This window comes from Taudactylus pleione, unplaced genomic scaffold (assembly GCF_031769625.1).
Source record: "Taudactylus pleione unplaced genomic scaffold, aTauple2 ptg000041l, whole genome shotgun sequence".
Lineage (NCBI taxonomy): Eukaryota > Metazoa > Chordata > Amphibia > Anura > Myobatrachidae > Taudactylus > Taudactylus pleione.
This window is the reverse complement of record NW_028284443.1, coordinates 31771908-31793121: the sequence shown is the minus strand read 5'-3', so window position 1 is coordinate 31793121 and position 21214 is coordinate 31771908. Positions and strand designations below refer to the sequence as shown.

General features: G+C 41.3%; 1 protein-coding gene across 1 annotated transcript in view; it reads left to right on the top strand.

The window, feature by feature from the left end:
• Positions 1-21214, top strand: part of NELL2 (neural EGFL like 2) — a 357636-nt gene that overhangs the window by 260254 nt on the left and 76168 nt on the right. The window contains exon 14 of the mRNA XM_088458020.1: positions 6512-6637. Coding sequence (XP_088314146.1) covers positions 6512-6637 — 126 coding nt within the window. The remainder of the gene's footprint in view (positions 1-6511; positions 6638-21214) is intronic.

Below are 21214 nucleotides of genomic sequence, written 5' to 3'. Positions count from 1 at the left end.
GTATTTTAATGCATTTAATTTAGTGTCCATATACATGTGAACATTGTGGTGATTATATATGTGTTCTTTGTACCATTTACGTGGACAGTAGTGGTCTGCTTGACAACAGATATAGATGAGCCTATTATACCCCTTTTTGATAGCAACATGTCTTTTCCTTATAGTCATCACCGCGGTCTGTTTTGCAGACCGGGGAGACGCTGCCAAGTCCAGCTGCGGTTGCTTGGCAACCTTGTCGCGGCGGACTGACGTTATCGCGACGGGACCCGGCCGCAGCGTGGGCGCGTTCTGCCCGGTCTGCTCCAGACCAGTGTCTTTCATCTCCTATTTAAGGTGAGTGTTACTTACATGTCTTGTTTGTCATTTTTGATATCAGCATTGTATATTTGGCTGCCTTGATAAAAGAGCGCAGCTCTGAAACGTCGGCAAGATTATTGCCAAATATATACCTTTTTACAGCAATTACCCTGGAGTGCCGCAGTTTTGTTTCTTGGTGCCAGTCCTCCCGTGCATCCTATACATTATATTATATATATATATATATATATATATATTATATATATATATATATATATAGCCTTATAGAAAAGGTAAGCAGAATATCTGTACTGTCACTTTTATCTATGGAAGTTGTGAGGTATCTGATCGGAAAACATTGGTTTAACACTTGTCTGTCAGGCTATTTTTTAAGGACGGGAGTGAAAAGAAGCCTGTCACAGTGCAATCAGAGTTCAGAGATATGTTCCAAGCCTCTCTGCTCACTACATCATGTGCCTTGTGACAGTTTGCTCCATGATAGTCCAAAATCATAAATCATTATAAGCAAGCCCAAAGGAATAAAAAACAAAGGCAAATTTTAAATACAGCACTCTTATAGACTGCCATAGTGATTTTATGTTACAAAATACACTTACTTTTTTCATGAGGTGGGTGCTGTAATATAATTACCGTATATACTCGAGTATAAGTCAACCCGAATATAAGCCGAGGTACCTAATTTTACCACAAAAAACTGGGAAAACTTATTGACTCGAGTATAAGCCTAGGGTGGGAAATGCAACAGCTACTGGTAGTAATCCCCCCCCTGGTACTGCCCCCAGTAGTAATTCCCCCCCCCCCTGGTACTGCCCCCAGTAGTAATATCCCTCCCCTGGTACTGTCCCCAGTAGTAATATCCCTCCCCTGGTACTGTCCCCAGTAGTAATATCCCCCCTGGTAGTGCCCCCATTAATAATACCCCCTGGTAGTGCCCCCAGTAGTAATCCCTCCCCTGGTACTGCCCCAGTAGTAATCCCTCCCCTGGTACTGCCCCCAGTAGTAATATTCCCCCTCTGGTAGTACCCCCAGTAGTAACATCCCCCCCAGTAGTGCCCCCAGTAGTAATACCCCCCTGGTAGTGCCCCCAGTAGCAATATCCCCCCCTGGTACTGCCCCCAGTATTAATCCCCCCCTGGTACTGCCCCAGAAGTAATCCCCCCCTGGTACTGCCCCCAGTAGTAATATTCCCCCTCTGGTAGTGCCCCCAGTAGTAATCCCACCCCTGGTAGTGCCCCCAGTAGTAATACCCCCCCCCCGGTATTGCCCCCAGTAACAATATCCCCCCTGGTAGTGCCCCCAGTATTAATCCCCCCCTGGTAGTGCCCCCAGTAGTAATCCCCCCTGGTACTGCCCCCAATAGTAGCCCCCCCAGTAGAGAGAAATTTAATAAAAATAAAAAAAAAACACTTACCTGAAACCCCCACTCCTGGTCCCGACGCTGCTAGTGGCTCCTCCGGCTGCTTTGCATTATGGGAGAGACGTCGTCATGACAACGTCTCTCCCATTACCCACTGTGGGAGCCGGAAGATGGCTCCCGCTGTGGGAGCAGCAGCAGCCGATGAGAGTCTGACAGACTCTCATCTGCTGCTGATTACAACAAACACACAGCTGCGACACAGTCTGCACCGCGGCCCGCATGGTACGCTACTCATCTGCGTACCATGCGGGCATGACTCGAGTATAAGCCGAGGGGGTGCTTTTTCAGTACAAAAATTGTGCTGAAAAACTCTGCTTATACTCAAGTATATACGGTAATAACAATTGTTGTACTTATAAAATACAGTCTGGTTTTCATTATAATAAAAGATGTAGGTACTAAATATGTCCTGTGACTTATAGTTGGAGAAATAATAGACATTCTGTTAAAAAAAAATCTTCAGTGAATACTCTCTTCTTTTACGAAATTACTATAACATTAAGGGGGGTATTCAATTTGGAGCGAAAAGTCTGTGCTGGACTTTTCGCTCCACATTGGAGGTTTTCCGGGGATAAAGTATCGGACGCGTGCCCGCTTTATCCCCGTATTCAATTAGGAATCAGCGAAAACGGGAGCCCGCGGGAAGGTAAGTATCGCCAAACAACGGGAGTTTTCAGGAATTGTTCCTGGGACCCCCCTAAAGATGTCTAGACATGGAGGATCACTATGGGTACCCCCATTTTTTGCCTGCTTTAGGAAGTCGGGGTTTGTAATAGCTGCGGCAGGTGCATAAATGCAGCATCGAAGAAGTGGTGAAGAATAGCACTTGGAAATAGTTTTTAAAAAAAAATAAAAATCTATCAAATTTGGGGTACATGAAAATGGGCGTAAGCATAATTTTAAGCCCCTAAAGTTATTTTTAAAAATTCTTCAAAAATGCACCTGCCGCTATTACCCACATTCTGTAAAACACCTGCCGCATACTTGGGAACCCCTCTGGAATTAATTTTGTGACTTTAGAAGTTTGTCCCCCATTTTTTTTTTTCACCCAAAAATGAAACTTTTTGGGGTGTCCCAATTTTTTTTTTCTTTACTTTTTTTGACACAGATCTTTTTTAGGGGACATTCCCAGGGGTGCTGGCTATTTTTTTTAAGCCTGCACCCCTAAACCCCAATTCTGCACTTTTTTTCGCCATGTAAAACATGGTGAAAAGTTATCCCCGTTTTTTTACAAAGACTTTTCGCATCGGCAAAAAGTCTTTGTAATTGAATACGGGGATAATTGATACATGCGAAAATGACGTCATTGGCGATAATTTATCGCCGATTTCGACTTTTCGCAGCCAGATTGAATACTACCCTAAATTGCAAGAAAATAGGCCTAACTAAAAGCATTTAGTCTAAAAATGTCAAATCTGGGGTTTATAATCAACCTGATCAATTGCTGAGAGTTTATTAAGAATGCATTAGTCATTGAGCCCTTTGAAAATATATAGGCAAGGGACTAAAGAGTGAGTATAACTTCCAAACATTTTAATCGGGTGTCTATTATGATGACTGAGAAAAACATGCCAGCCACCACTGACTCCCATCTACTTTTCAAAGATTCTGCACTGATCTGTAACTGGTACCATTACCCTGAGTGTTGATTTCACAGACACTTGTCAGTTTGCTACATGAATGTATTTTGATGGGATGCAGTTGAAATACCAGCTGTTGCGATGCCGGCATCCCGACTGTAAATAGTGGGGTTAGGCGGAGGGTTAGGGTTAGGCACTAGAGGGAGGGTTATGGTTAGGCATTAGGGAAGGAGGTATAGATTTAGGGTGGGTTATGGGTAGGGTTAGGATACTTGCCAAAAGGTGTCGGTATCCTAACTCTACTGGGATGCTGGCATCTGGATTCCCGGCATCCCGTACCCAACCCATTTTGTCAGTGTCCAAACTGCTCTTAATTATAATGGCTCAAACAACTAGGGGCAGAATTATTAGCCATAAGGTTCCATCAGAATCACACTTAGTACAGTCGGTCTAGCCCAATTGATGATTACTAACAAATAACTGGAGGTCTGTTACCAGGAAGCAGGTCCCATGCTCCGCTTCATACTTTGCACATGTTTATTTACTTTACCCCAAGTAAAGCTTTATATGCTACATCCAGCTCACCAGAAAAGAATTTGAAAATTATATCATCTATTATTAATAATCAGAATTATCATTGTAAAACTAGTTAAAAACCAACATGCATGGATTAAGGTGTCGTGAAATACGTTTTAAAACCTTGCAGGTCAAACATAAGCAGCAAGTTTAATTGTAATTGTAAGTCTGCATACCATTACTTGATGTTTAGATGACGAGGAAATAAGTATAGACATCTAGCTGCCTTGTATGCATACTAATAGCTATGTTCTAGAGTGTCTTTAGGGGTATGAACACATTCAAGCCTTGACAGCAAGGAAATAATTTTATCCCTTACTTAGGAAAGACTACAAGGCGCCTATTTATTAATCTTTCTTTTATTAAAATAATGTGAAAATGGGTGTTTTCATGCCATTTGACATTATTTTAGTATCACTTAAATGTATCAGAGGGCTATTGTAGAAGCCCAAGACGTTAAATTTGCATTCTTTTAGTAAGCGGATTGCATTTCCCTTACGTGTAATTGAAAATGCAATTTACTAAAAGAAATTGTAAAAAAAATCACGGGAGGGAGCCTTGCAACACTGTCTGCAGATGGCATTATGCAGGCTTCTCCCATTTCACCTACACCAGCTCAGTCTTTCCTGCCTGCTGACAGGGAGAGCAGAGCCTCTAGAGTAGGCTTCTGTGATCAGCCTGTGTGTCTGATAGACCACAGGCTGATCACAAAGAAAAAAAAAATATTTACACTAGAAAATAAAACAATTACACTTTCCTGCACCCATGGACCGGTAATAGGTGAGCTCCTCTATAACTACGGTCATCTGATCTGTCCTGTGAACTAAGACGCAGTGAAAGTACCTGCTGGCATTTAATTTACTGCACAGAGCAGATGACTTTGGTCACAGATCAGGAGCCCAGAGATCAGATGACCAGAGTCACAGAGGAGCTCAACAGATCACCGAGGTTAGTGTTAATAGAGAGGTTGCTGGCGGCGCATGTGCAGGCACAGTTTCACTGTATTTTTTGCAAAACTATACCCGGAGTGCTGGGAGGGAATTTGCAGGGACAGAGCTTTCTTGAAAGCTCTGTCCCTGCGTGCAAATTTTAATAAATTCTGGTGATATCTGCAATGCGAATTTAGGCAAACATATCACACTATAGCATTTCATCACAACATATCACACCACAACTGCAAATTATGGTAAATAGGTCCTTAAAAAAGATATGAAGCAGTGATGCTGAAGGAAATGGTGACTACTACAAATAGTATCATATAATGTTATTCCTGTGGTGCGTACGTCATCACTGTATATATTCTCCACCACAATAATGTAAAAGTAGATACAGTACAACAAGGTACTTTAGAAATTACACATTTCATAACTGTATCTTGACTAAATGCAATATGTTTGATAAATAAGCATTTTGCTGCTTTCATCGACATATGAAGCAGACTTTAGTTCACATTCTCTCTCACTACACTTTGCACATATTATTTTTCAATACTTAATTTAAATGGAAGAAAAGATGTGTGTCTTTATAAAGTAACATTTATATGCACAGTTCTACCCCCTTCAGACAGAGAAAAAGACCCGGTAATTCGTTGGGGCAAGCCAGGTCTTTTTTCTGTGTGAAAGGGTCAACCCGGGATGAAATTCCCGGGACTTCGACCCTTGTCGCAACCAGAGTTATTCGACCCAGGTAGCCTCCTATTTCAAAGGCATGACCCCGGATCATGCCTAAAGCAGCTGATTGGAGGGCGCAGGGGGCACTTGGAGATGACATCATCTCCAAGAGCCCACTGAGAGACCCGGGTCCGCTGTGAACAGCGACAACCCTGGTCCATCCGATGGTGTGAAAGGGGGCAAGTACTGAAACCCCGACATCAACCCGAGTTCAGTGTCCCAAGTTCAAGCCAGGGTGAAGCTGGGGTTTCTGTCTGAATGTGGTATAATTAACATTTTTGACCCTTTCTTAATTTAATTGATTGGTGAGTTTTCTATTTTGGAAGAAAAAAAGAGGGGTCACTTTAATATAAAATAGAGGCTAATAGCATACAAATATATTTTTAGTGTTTGCAAATATTGTCTTATACTGTACATGTAAAAGTTCCATTATCATAACAAACCTCTTAAGTTAGTTTAACTTGCATGCGAATTTGCAAGCTATTTTTTTGTTATTAGTTGTTTTAGGTGCTGAAAGTTTCCCTCTGTTGTCTGTTAATAGACATAAAGACATTTTCATGTGTACAGTATGTACAATGTTTATTGCATTGTGCATTGCTTACACATGCCTTTTCCTACATCTCATGGAACTGAACAACTAGCTTGTAACTTTTGTCCTCATTTTGTCTTATATTTTATATTATATATTTGGATTGTTGCATATTTCACTAAATTAGTATTTATCTATTTAAGGGGTCTATTTACTAAGCAGTGCTAGGAGACAGAGTGAATAGTGATAAGGTGCCAGCCAATCAACTTCCAATTGTCTCCTAACACTGCTTAGTAAATAGACCCCTAAGTTTGTTAATATCTTTATGACTTAGCTTTAATAAGAAGTTACATGCAGAGAGGATCAGAGTACCAGGTGTACAGTAAGCTTACTGCTGTTTTTCTGTCTATCAAATGACCAGATATTGATGAGTGCGCCGAAGGTCGACATTACTGCCGGGAGAACACACTGTGTGTAAATACACCAGGATCTTTCATGTGCATTTGCCAAACAGGCTACATTAAAATTGATGACTATTCCTGCACAGGTAAGGACAGATCTAATTTCACAGTTTAAAACTACTTGTCAGTCTATGTTATTTTCTTAATGACATGCTAAAAATCATTTTAAAATGTTACATTATACATTGATGATTAATCATATTATAAATTAAATTTGTTACCACTGTACAATTCCCTCAAATGAAGAAATACATTAAAAGCATCTGATCTTCTAACGTTGTGTGTGTATATGTAAAAGTATTATAAAGCCGCTTTACCTATATTTTTGCTGTGCATACACTGTATACAGTGTGTATGTATGTGTGTATATATATATATATATATATATATATAATATGCACTTTATTGTTGTATAGATATAATTTATATGTTGAAATGAATTTACCAAATAGCAGAGGAAATAAGGGTCACATGGCTTTAGCAAGAATTAACCACATTATAAGCAGTCAATTACATCACTCATATCCAGAAATAACATGCATGAAATAGTACCTGAGTGACAACTATTAGCTATAACCATTGAACTAATATTTTTGTGTTGTGAGCCCCTTATTCATAAATCCGGAGTGCTGCCTATCCTTCCTTTACATATTATATATACATTTTGAGAAAGGAGTTGGTTTTTCCACAATGTCACTGCAGATCCCTGCATTTACACAATACTGAATAAGTCCCTTGAGAGCTATCTATTTTGTTCTTTTATAGATCATCATTACATGCTTTTGATGTATTTGTGCTTCAAAGCATTAGGTATATATAGAAGTATGACAGATAGTGTACGACCTGCAGAGAAATGGGGTCCCGTGATGTGGGCTGCAGGCTTAAATGCATTGATCAATCCATGAACCAAAACCCCATTATTTTTGTATTATGGTGAGTGATTTAACAATGGTGAGTGCTGAGGTTTCTGTTTTTTATTTATTTAAGCAATGTGGTCACAAGCCACTTGCACCCCAGTCCTGGGAATGGCGAGTGCAAGTTTGCACCCCAAAACTGGTAGTGGCGAGTGTAGTGGACTTCTGACTGTGTATGTGTATATATACTGTACATATATATATATGTGTATATATATACACACACACACGTCTTTAGGTAGTACTACTAACGTACAAACAAAACTTGGCACTTCAGGATTTTTATAAGGAAAACTTTATCTTAGTAAATATGCATCAACGTTTCTGGGCTGCGCAGAGCCCTGTCCTCAGGATGAATACATGTCAATTCATCCTGAGGACAGGGCTCTGCAAAGCCCAGAAACGTTGATGCATATTTACTAAGATAACGTTTTTCTTATGAAAATCCTGGAGTGCCAAGTTTGGTTTGTACTTTTGTAGTACTACCTAAAGACTTGCATATTATATTGACTGTGGCACCCAGGTACAGAGCTTAACACAGCAGGAGTGCCAAATTTAAAGAACTAAGGGACAGCACTCCAGGTTTCTGCTTTCAAGTACTATAAATAATGTATAAAAAGTACATCAAGATTCTAGTGCAATTTCCAACGTTTCGGTGCATCATGATTTATGTGCAACTTCCAACATTTCAGTGCGGCATGTTCACCGTTTTCAAGGCAATGCACCCACAAACGTCACTCGGTCTGTTTAATCTCACATCTGGACAGCCACCACAGTCTCGGATCTTATGTACAGAGATCTAAAGTTACTTTATGTATTTGATCTAGTCAGCTTTACTAATTACAGAAAGGCAATTAACAATATACTAACAGATCACTTGTACGATTAATCCTTTGATCACTAAAGGCACTTGGTGCTTTTGTGTTGTTATGATTCCACAGAAATTGTAACACATGGCTGGTTTTGTTGGCAGCAAATGTGAAAGTTATTTCTCTTTTATGAGATATCTATTTATATGTATGCATGGTACATACAAAAGAGAATGAACTCTGTAATTCAAATTGTAATATCAATAACACTAGAAGTCTAAAATCAATGTGAAAACTTGCAAGCTGGTTATATAATGTATTTCCAGACAGACCACAAAATATACTTGGTCCACTCACCTATGCTTGATTTCTTTTATGTAAAATTTGTCTGTCTGTCTGTCTGTCTATCTATCTATCTGTCTCTCATATATATCTATCTCATATCGATATATCTAATCTATTCTCTTGATCACATTATTCATTACTGTATCTCAAATGCCCTGTATACAGTCAGGTCCATAAATATTGGGACATTGACAGAATTTTCAGATTTTGGCCTCTATTCACCACCACAATGGTTTTGAAATGAAACAAACAAGATGTGCTTTAACTGCAGACTTTCAGATTTAATTTGAGGGTAATTACATCCAAATCGGGTGAACGGTGTAGAAATTACAACAGTTTCAATATGTGCCTCCCACTTTTTAAGGGGCCAAAAGTAATGGGACTATCAACTCAAAAGCTATTTCATGGACAGGTGTGGGCTATTCCCTCGTTATTTCATTATCAATTAAGCAGGTAAAAGGTCTGGAGTTGATTCTAGGTGTGACATTTGCATTTGGAATCAGTTGCTGTCGACTCTCAATATGAGATCCAAAGAGCTGTCACTATCAGTGAAGCAAGCCATCATTAGGCTGAAAAAATCAAAACAAACCCATCAGAGAGATAGCAAAAACATTAGGTGTGGCCAAATCAACTGTTTGGAACATTCTTAAAAAGAAAGAAAGCACCGGAGAGCTGAGCAACACCAAAAGACCACGGAAAACAACTGTGGTGGATGACAAAATAATTATTTGCCTGGTGAAGAAAAACCCCTTCACATCAGTTGGCCAAATCAAGAACACTCTCCAGGAGGTAGATGTATATGTGTCAAAGTCAACAGTCAAGAGAAGACTTCACAAGAGTGAATATAGAGGGTTCACCACAAGATGCAAACCATTGGTGAGCCACAAAAATAGGAAGACCAGATTAGAGTTTGCCAAACAACATCTAAAAAAGCCATTACAGTTCTGGAACAACATCCTATGGACAGAGGAGACAAAGATCAACTTGTACCAGAGTGATGGGAAGAGAAGAGAAGGAAAGGAACTGCTCATGATCCAAAACATACCACCTCATCAGTGAAGCATGGTGGTGGTAGTGTCATGGCGTGGGCATGTATGGCTGCCAATGGAACTGGTTCCCTTGTATTTATTGATGATGTGACTGCTGACAAAAGCAGCAGAATGAATTCTGAAGTGTTTCGGGCAATATTATATGCTCATATTCAGTCAAATGCTTCAGAACTCATTGAACGGCGCTTCACAGTGCAGATGGACAATGACCCGAAGCATACTGCAAAAGCAACCAAAGAGTGTTTTAAGGCTAAAAAGTGGAATGTTATGCAATGGCCAAGTCAATCCCCTGACCTGAATCCGATTGAGCATGCATTTCACTTGATGAAGACAAAACTGAAGGGAAAATGCCCCAAGAACAAGCAGGAACTGAAGACATTTGCAGTAGAGGCCTGGCAGAGCATCACCAGGGATGAAACCCAGCGTCTGGTGATGTCTATGCGTTCCAGACTTCAGGCTGTAATTGCCTGCAAAGGATTTGCAACAAAGTATTAAAAAGTGAAAGTTAGATTTAGGATTGTTTAGTTTGTCCCATTACTTTTGGCCCCTTAAAAAGTGGGAGGCACATATAGAAACCGTTGTAATTCCTACACCATTCACCTGATTTGGATGTAATTACCCTCAAATTAAATCTGAAAGTCTGCAGTTAAAGCACATCTTGTTTGTTTCATTGCAAAGCAATTGTGGTGGTGAATAGTGGCCAAAATATGAAAATTCTGTCAATGTCCCAATATTTATGGACCTGACTGTATATTACAAATTTGTTCATGTGAGTGGGTTTATTTTCACATCATCTCAATTTGTGTCTACAGTACAACAAATATTCGGTTTGAGTGCATGTTGCCAAAGAGAAATGAGGTGCTGTCTGGTCATAATACATACACATATCACACACTTTGTAATGTCAGATACACAGTAGCATACAATATTTAGGAAATACTTTGTAGTTTAAGGTAAAATAAAGTCAGACATGTAACTAATCGATGCCTTGGTAGCGACTGTAGCCAGTATGATGCTGTACATTAGTGGACGGATTTTTATTTCTGCACAGTAAGCAATCCTAGAAGTCAAAAGAGGAAAATGAAAGGGAAGTACAGATAAATCAACGTAAAAGATACAGATCATATTACTACTTGTGTGGGTGGCCTAACTGACATAACTCTCATATTACTAAACACTAAAGTTTCAACCAGTAATAAAATATTGAGCCACTACAAATACAAATATGAAATAGCTCAAAGTCTATTTTGAATGAGAAAAGAGGACATATAGGTAGATAAAAAATCCCAAACTATTAAAAGCCCTGGTTTGCATCAATATACGATACACTATAATAATCTACTGTATCAGAATGTCCTGTATCAATAATCAGAACACACCTGAGGTACAGATAAAGTACACTATGGTAATCGGTTACAAAGGACTTCTCCCTTTCTCTTTCCCCTCAGCCTATCTCTTTGAACCCAACTCCTCCTCTCCTTCCTCCAGATGGTTGGTCTGCACCTAGCTCACCTCTTGAGCCTGCCCCTCTAAAGTGGCATTTTTCCTTTCATCTTCTAACTTGCACTCAACTCTCTTATCCGCAAGAAACCATCTCTTTCTAGCATCTGCCAGGCCCTACAGTGGCTCCCCTTCCCCTACTGAATCAAATAAACTCTCACCTATAAAGCCATCTCTAATCTTCTCCTACCTATGGGGCGAATTCATTTAGGTGCTAGTTTGGTGCCGTGAGGCGAATTCAGGGCAAATTCACATTGCAAATTACATTTGCAATTCAATTCCAAACTCACTCTTCTTTTTCATATTAAAAATGCCTGTTTTTGTTTGCACCCCCCTGAGCAGGTGAAAAGATAGGGACTATTTTAAGGTAAAAACGTCAGGACTTGCTTCAGAACCCCTTGGACACCCTTGTAATGAAAAATTAGGTATTTGGAGGTTTTCAGTTAGCTTAATCGGGCCAATAATTACATGTCATTTTTGGGGTTAAAAAATAAATGACCTTAAAGTACCCCAAAATAAGCTTTCTAGCTAAATTATGCACCCCAACTTTAATGAAAATATTAATTTTCAGCAAAAAATAATTTTTTACATTTTTAAAGTCATCTCAAATTACCCCAAAAACATTTTTTTTTCTACTTTTTTTGGGGGGCATTTTCCTTTTTTTTTTTTTTTAAATGCACATTTCCTTATGTCCACTAATAGTCATGTACTATATCATTCTGCTAATGAAGTTGTCACTTTTTTGGGGTCGAGGAAGGTCTCCCCAGTTTATCATGCTATTTTCCCTGTTTGCTTTTTGTCAACCTTTTTAGAATTATAAAAAGGGGTGAATATGTAGGCGCCTTCCTTGCCTTGTTGGAGGGCGTGCAACCATTTTCACAACTGAAAAGTAGACATACTTATCATGAGATACACTTTCTGCGCCCATTTAGCTGATATCTAGATATACTGCCAGCAATATCAGTATTACATCTTCAAACATTCAAATGTATCATATGTACTGAACAGAAATTGGGTGACAATCAGAATGTCACCATTTAACATGTCAACAGTCACAATGTCAACAGTTAGACTGTCAGAAAACTCTAATGTAACCCTAACCATAATTGCAGCCTAACCATGATCTAACCATAACCCTAAAATCATGTGTCAACATTTACAATGCCAGCATTGTCAGTATTCTGAACATGTTGACATTCAGACCATGTTGACATATCGACATTGTGAATGTCAACATGATGACTGCATACCATTGGAAGTTTTATATTGTGAAAGGGTGTTACTAAGGTGGGAGGAAGTAGGACTGTGATGTGATAATTACACTTTTGTATAGTGTATGTGTCTTTATTCTTCCTCCCCCTGTCTACAAACTTTCAAATAACACAAGTACTTGTTAAACATCTCTTTCCAAAACCATAGACATTAATATGGTGTCCCCTTTTTGTTGCTAGGATAGATTTTGAAACATGACTGAAGGGATTTGAATCCATTGCTTCATCAAGAGCATTAGTGAGGTCTGGCACACTAATTAGAAGGGGTGTATCTCGTTTGCGGACAGTCTTCGAAGACAACAAATGCCATTTGTGGTGTGCAGATTTTTGTGGTCCACTGTTGTCCTAGCGTCCAACTCTAATCTGGGCTGTATATCTGCAAGTAGCAGTTCAGAAAAGAACTGTCACTTGTACATTTTATAAATGCTGTTTATATTATATACTTCTCATTTAAATTTTGATTTTAGTATTAAGATAATATAAAAGTTAGGCGGCTGTATTATTATCTGTGATGCAGTGAATTTTTAAAGTGAATCCCTTGCACTGCAATCTCCACACAAAGTATGCCACACCTTTGTCATAGAAATCTAGCATACTAAAGGTGCCTACACACTTAGCAATATTTTACACGATTTGCCCAATTCCGACGCATCGTGACGACAAATCGTGTAAAATATGCCCAAATCGTGAGTGTCCACTCATGATCACAATGCCGATGTTCGTCCCCGCAGGTCGTACATCGCATTTTCAGATCTGCCGTGCTGTAGGGCAGATCTGACAATCTCATACACGATGCACCGGAATAGTTAGGAGGCACGATAGATCGTTTGTCATATTGGACAGTTTTTAACATCAAATCATGCCCACGACTGCCGGGGAGCTGCTGGGGAGAGTTCAAGGGGAAATCGGACACAATGTCGGATCGTGAGCACATCGCCAAGTGTGTAGGCACCTTTAGAGACATCAATCCTTACATAAATGTATATGTTTTCTAATGAGAAATGAATGATAATCAGGCAGGAATGAATTTATGAGGCCAAATCAAACAATTTAAGTCATAGGGGGACCTATGCTATTAAGGCAAGTCCTAGTATTTCTGATCTAACCTTCAGCTTAGACTGCATTTCCTGTTCTAAATATTTATTCACTGTAGGACATTTCTAATAGGGGATTGGACTTTACTGCACAATATCTATAGGACCTCAAAGAAATCACAAATGCAAATCTACTATAAAAATGGATTGCAACAAATCTATACATATCTATACATATTGCAACAAATATATATATGAACTCGCAAAGTGTTAACCAGAATTTATATACCTTTTAAATCATTTGGATCATTAGAATAATAACATTGCACACAAGATGTAGTAAAGCAAAAATGTATTTATATAATCACAGCATTTAAACTTCACAATACTAGTTAAAATACAATCAGTGATGAGAGAGAGGAGAGAGAATTTCAAGATGGTTGAAAGCATGGTGAGAGATATATATGTTGTGCTTTGATTATGTGTGTTTATAGGGGATAAGAATTATTCTTGCAATATGCAGATACTACACCTATTGGTGAGATGTAGAGCTCATTGCACCTAAAATGAAACTTAAGGGTGTGTGTACAGATATGCAGAGAAATGTAAGGGCGATGGTAAGGCCGCATGGATCCTATTGTTTACTGACCTCATGGTGGCAGCCATCTTGACTGCAGACTCCATTTTTTTGACACAGTTGTCCTTTGGGGGCTGTCCTAAGGGTTTTGAGTGGTTTCCCCACCTTTGTACCCCAAAACAAAAATGTTGCACTTCTTTTTTTCCTGCTATTCAGAGGCCTATTCCTATTACGTATGCGAAAAGCGGATGGAATTGAATACGGAGATAAGTTGCCGACAGGCGAAAAGTCGCAATCGGTGATACATTTTCGCGGATCTCGGCTTTTCGCCTTCTAATTGAATACGGCCCTAATTACAAATGCCAAAAATGTTTTACAACTAATCAGTATCTAAATTGGGAATGCATAGGTTTATCTTTTCCCATGTGTATTACGTATCCCTTGTGTTTGTAGATTCACCTATTGGTGGTTCCTGATTGGCAGATTGGCATACACCAATCTTCTAAGGGGATAAAATGTAAATAACAGAAAAGAATAGAAGTGTAACATAAGTTACAATAGTTTGTTTATGTTTTATTATATCAAAATGTACTGAAATGGTTTTCATGACACTGGTGCTAGACTGCTCAGAGGACTCTACAGACCTGTTACCCCATGATTACCAGAGAAAATTTATTGTCAGCAACAGTAATTACAGATGGTAATTTGTGTCATTTACCTTGTTATAGACCAATGAATGTGACGAACTTGGGACAAACCATCTGTCACACACTGTCAATTTTCAAGATATGGGATTTGTGCACTGCACAGGGTGGCTGTTGATGAAGAAATGAACAATATCACCAATGACATCAGGCTTTATGAGCCTTGATTCTTTGTAAAGTAGGCAGCTGTCAGAGTTTCTTTTTTCTAATCTCAGGAGCATAATATTTGGATACCAGTTATAGAAATTCCCTATAAACGTTATACATTTTATATATATATATATATATATGTTATTCTAAAGTTAACAGAAAATTAACTATTGTAAATATCATGCAATACTTTTTAACTATTGCCCCTTTCCTAACTGGCCTGGAACTTGAGATCATAGAGAGATAGACTCAGTCCCTCTTTCTGGTGGTACTCAGGGGGTACGCAGTACCAGCACTTGTTTTTAGAGTCTAATAATTGTTTAACTAGTTCCAGAAACACAAAGAAATAATGAAATAAATCCAGAACTGAATAAAATGAGCAGTTGCACACTTATCCACCGAGCTGAAGCTACTATAACGCTTAGGTCAATTTATAGGTGAATACTGTCACTTTTTTCCTGGATGTGAGCATTTCACAATGAAAACAGAAGAAAGCATAATTGCATCTCCATGCAGCTCTCTGTGATATTTCACATTGGGAAAGCTCCTTATCTACGTAACGACGAATGAATATTTGCACTGATTTGCCAATGTATTCAGACTTGTGCATGACCTTAGATCTGGATAGCTGCCCATGTCAGCCAGGGTGTTTTAACAACAGGGTCAGGAGCCTTTTGCAAACATCTGCTGTGTAGGTTCCTATGAGCTCAATCACAGTAACAAGTTCTGCGACTTCAGTACATATTAACTAGGGGTGAGCGGGTTCGGATTTCTGAAATCCGAACCCCCCCGAGCCCCCCCGATCCGAGGCAGATCCGAGTCAGGCTCGACTTTTCCCGCCTGACTCGGATCTGAAATCGAGGCAAAACGTCATCATCCCGCCTTCCGAGTCTCGCGGGTTTTGGAACCTATATAAGGTACCCGCGTCGGCGCCATTTTCTCACTCGGCTGTGGACAGTGAAGAGGGAGGGTGGGAGTTAGGGCTGGCTGGGCTGTGTAGTGTAGTGTAGTGTAGTGCAGAGTAGTGTTGTGCTGCGCTGTGCTGCTGTTGTCCACTACTTCAAAGTCCATAGGGGCTGGCTGTGTTGTGCTGTGCTGCTGTTGTTAATAGGGGCTGTGTCCACTACTTCAAAGTCCATAGGGGCTGGCTGGACTGTGTTGTGCAGTCAGTTCTCCATAGGGGCTGTGTCCACTCCAAAGTCCTGAGCAGTGTCCCAGTCCTAAAGGGGTGCTGTAGTGTTGTCCAGGGGGTGCTCTGTCCATCAGGGGTGCTCCCCCCTAGTGCTAAAAAAATAATATTTTTTGTGTATTTGTGAATTGTGTGCGCAGTAGCCGCACGTGCATCAACAAAGTAGTGCCAAGCGTGCACCTGTGTCATAAGTAAAGGGCCGGCTGGCTTGAGCGTTAAAGAGTGCTGTAACCCCCAAAGTACACTCCAGTCCAAACCAAAAAAAAAATTATTTTCTGTGTTTGTGAATTGTGTGCGCAGTAGCCGCACGTGCATCAACAAAGGAGCAGCGCCAAGCGTGCGCCTGTGTCCCTTAAGTAAAGAGCCGGCTGGCTCATTTCTTAAAGGCTGGTGTAACCTACAAAGTGCACTACTCTCCAGCAAAAATAAAAAAATATTTTCTGTGTTTAGCCGCACGTATATATCAAATCGATATAACATAAATGGAGGACCAAACTTTCTCCGATAAAAATAAAATAGAGAAAGATCAAGAACCACTTCCTCCTAGTGCTGAAGCTGCTGCCACTAGTCATGACATAGACGATAACATGCCATCAACGTCGTCTGCCAAGGCCGATGCCCAATGTCATAATAGAGGGCACATACAATCCCAAATGACAAAGTTCAGGAAAATGACCTTGAAAAAAAACATTTAAATCAGCTGAAGAGAAACGTAAACTTGCCAATATGCCATTTACGACACGGAGTGGCAAGGAACGGCTAAGGTCAATCCCTAGTATGTTCATGACTAGTGGTTCAGCTTCACATGACGATGGAAGCCCTCCTCCCACTAAAAAAATCAAGAGTTAAGCTGGCAAAAGCACAGCAAAGAACTGTGCTTTCTAAGAAGATATCACAAATCCCCAAGGAGAGTCCAAGTGTGGTGGTGGTTGCGATGTCTGACCTTCCCAGCACTGGACGGGAAGAGGTGGCTCTTTCCACCATTTGCACACCTCCTGCAAGTGCTGAAAGGAGCACCCACAGTCCACTTGCTGATATGCAAATTGAAGATGTCACTGTGGAAGTACAACAGGATGAGGATACTGGTGTAACTGGCGCTGAGGAGGAAGTTGGCGAGGAGGATTCTGATGGTGATGTGGTTTGTTTAAATCAGGCTCCGGGGGAGACAGTTGTTGTCCGTGGGATGAAAAAGCCCATCACGGTCATGCCTGGGCAGAAGACCAAACATTCCACATCTTTGGTCTGGCAATATTTCTATCCAAATCCGGACAACAACTGTCTTGCCATATGTACCTTATGTAAAGGTGGAATAAGTAGGGGTAGGGACGTTAACCACCTAGGAACATCCTCCCTTATACGGCACCTGCAGTGCGTTCATAATAAGTTACTGTCAAGTTCAGAAACTTTGGCTAAGACTGTAAGCAGTCCAGGGACACCTAAATCCCGTTGTCCTGTTGTATCCAAGCGCCTGCAAACCACACCGTCAACTCCCTCCTCGTCAATTTCCTCCTTAGTCAGGATCGGAAGTAGTCCTGCAGGCCATGTCACTGGCATGACTGACTCTCCTATCCCGGATTCCTCCGGAGGATCCTGCATTGCTACGCCTCCTGCTGCTGCTGTTGCTGCTGCTGGGAGTCGTTCATCATCCCAGAGAGGAAGTAGGAACACCACTACTTTTACTAAACAATTGACCCTCCAACAGTCCTTAGCGAGGAGGATGAAGTACGACAGCAGTCATCCTGAAGCAAAACGTATAACTGAGGCCTTGACTGCTATGTTGGTGTTAGACGTGCGTCCGGTATCCGCCATTAGTGCAGTGGGATTTAGACAATTGATGGAGGTAGTGTGTCCCCGGTTCCAAATCCCGTCTAGATTCCACTTCACTAGGCAGGCGATACCGAGACTGTACAGAAACGTCAGAAAAAGTGTCCTCAGTGTCCTGAAAAATGCCGTTGTACCCAATGTCCACTTAACCACGGACATGTGGACAAGTGGAACAGGGCAGACTAAGGACTATATGACTGTGACAGCCCACTGGGTAGATGTATCACCTTACGCAGCAACAGCAGCAGCGTCACCAGTCGCAGCATCTCAGAAACGCCAGCTCGTTCCAAGGCAGGCTACGCTGTGTATCACCGGTTTCAGTAAGAGGCACACCGCCGACAACCTCTTAGAGAAACTGAGGGAAATCATCACCCAGTGGCTTACCCCACTTAGACTCTCCTGGGGATTTGTGATATCTGACAACGCCACCAATATTGTGCGGGCATTACATCTGGGCAAATTCCAGCACGTCCCATGTTTTGCTCACACAATAAACTTGGTGGTGCAGAATTTTCAGAAAAGCGACAGGGGCGTGCAGGAGACGCTTTGGGTGGCCCGAAAAATTTCTGGCCACTTTCGCCATTCAGCGACTGCGTGCCGAAGACTGGAGCGCCAGGAAACACTCTTGAACCTGCCCCGCCATCACCTGAAGCAAGAGGTTGTGACGCGGTGGAACTCAACCCTCTATATGCTTCAGAGGATGGAGGAGCAGCAAAAGGCCATTCAAGCCTATACATCCACCTATGACATAGGCAAAGGAGGGGGTATGCACCTGACTCAAGCGCAGTGGAGAATGATTTCCGTGTTGTGCAAGGTTCTCCAGCCCTTCGAACTTGCCACACGTGAAGTCAGTTCAGACACTGCCAGCTTGAGTCAGGTCATTCCCCTCATCAGGCTTTTGCAGAAGCAGCTGGAGAAAGTGAAGGAGGAGCTAAGACGGAGCGATTCCGCTCGGCATGTGGGACTTGTGGATGAAGCCCTTCATTCGCTTTGCCAGGATTCCAGGGTGGTCAATCTGTTGAAATCAGACCACTACATTTTGGCCACCGTGCTCGATCCTAGGTTTAAAGCCTATGTGGTGTCTCTCTTTCCGGACGACACAAGCCTGCAGAGGTGCAAAGACCTGCTGGTGAACACACTGTCAGCTGAAGCGGAACGTGACACGTCAACAGCTCCTTCTTCATTTTCTCCCGCAACTGGGTCTGCCAGGAAAAAAGTTAGGTATCCTAAGCAACCCGCTGGCGGTGATGCAAGGCAGGCAGGACCAAGTTTGGACATCTGGTCTGGACTGAAGGACCTGGCAACAATTTCTGACATGTCTACTGTCACTGCATATGATACTGTCACCATTGACAGAATGGTGGAGGATTACATCGGTGACAGCATCCAAGTAGGCATGTCAGACAGTCCATACCTGTACTGGCAGGAAAAAGAGGCAATTTGGAGGCCCCTGTACAAACTGGCTCTATTTTACCTGAGTTGCCCCCCCTCCAGTGTGTACTCCGAAAGAGTGTTTAGTGCAGCCGGGAACCTTGTCAGCGAAAGGCGTAGGAGGTTGCTTCCACAGAATGTGGAGAAGATGATGGTCATCAAAATGAATTATCAGCTCTTCCAGGGAGACCAGCCTCCAGAACGTACAGAGGGACCTGTGGTGGTGGATTCAAGTGGGGACGAGTTAATACTTTGTGAGGATGAGGATGTACGCACTGAAGAGGGTGAGGAATCGGTGGATGAGGATGACATCTTGCCTCCGTAGAGCCAGTTTGTGCAGGGACAGATTAATTGCCAGCTTGTTTTGTGGGGGCCCAAACGAACCAATCATTTCAGCCACAGTGGTGTGGCAGACCCTGGCACTGAAATGATTGGTTTGTTAAAGTGTGCATGTCCTGTTTATACAACATAAGGGTGGGTGGGAGGGCCCAAGGACAATTCCATCTTGCACCTCTTTTTTTTCTTTGCATTATGTACAGTTTGGGGCCTAGTTTTTCAAACTGCCATCCTGTCTGCCACTGCAGTATCACGCCTAGATGGGTCACGTGTTTGTGCCGCCCACTCGTGTTGCTTAGCATAGTCATCCAGCTACCTCAGTGCAACCTTTTGGACATAAAAACACTATTGTGAGGTGTGAGGTGTTCAGAATAGACTGGAAATGAGTGGAAATTAAGGTTATTGAGGTTAATAATAGCATAGGGGCAGAAAAACCTACAAATTCTGTGATTTTAGCTGTTTTTATGCTTTTTTAAAAAAAAATACAGATCCAAAACACAAAACCCAGAACCCAAAACACGGAAGGGTGGTTTTGGCAAAACCAATCCAGATCCAAAACATGAAGAAAGATCCAGATCCAAAACCAAAACACGAAAAGTGGCCGGTGCACACCCCTAATATTAACCGCACCTCCTACCTGGTTTCGTCAGGTGGTATGGTCTGAAAATATGCATGCATAGGATCATGATCCAGCACATATCCACATATCACCAAGCTGCCTTCCAGGGACTGCATCGGCTGCAGTCCCTAGAAGCCAGGTAGGGCTGCCATGATAGCAGAGAGGCTTTTCAATGGAAGCGTTTTCTGCTATCATAGTCCAGACTGGCAGTTCCAGGGGGAGAAAACACATACTGCTCAGCATGTGATTAGCAGAAAGCGCTTCCAATAGGATGCCACTGCCACAATGTCACTGGGGTGGCACACTTTACTGGGGGGCTGCAGCCCGTAGGTAAAATCCACCGATGTTAAATATACAGTTCCACATGTGCCAAGAGGTCATTAGTGCAAATCATTTGCTACTGTAGTTTCTTGTAGAGTCACCTCTGTCTTCACAAAAATAAGGTATTTGCATGGATATGCACATTTATCTTGCATAAAGTATATACAATATGCTTCCAAAAATGTGCCTAGCTGTTATTTAATATTTGAAATCACTAAATCACACATCAGCAATGAACACTGAAATCCATTAGACTAAGTTGTAAAGGTACTTTTGAATTAGTTAAGTGCTTTGAATCATTTTCTGCTCCAGAGGAAATGCTGTGGTTCAGGGCAGATAATAGTTCAACTTCAATAACCTGAGTTCAATTATTTAAGCACAAAGTTGTTTTACTGCTTTTCATCAATATAAAACAAAAGATACAGCAAACACGCACACACATGCACATACATACACAAAATGTTGCATCTTAGCTTCCATGTCATTTTTAAACACTGTAGTTAAAATCACATTTATATTGTTGACCCCTTTCCATCTTACTGCAGTAGATAAAAGAATCACTGCAGGTAAAAGACTTCCATACTCCCAAT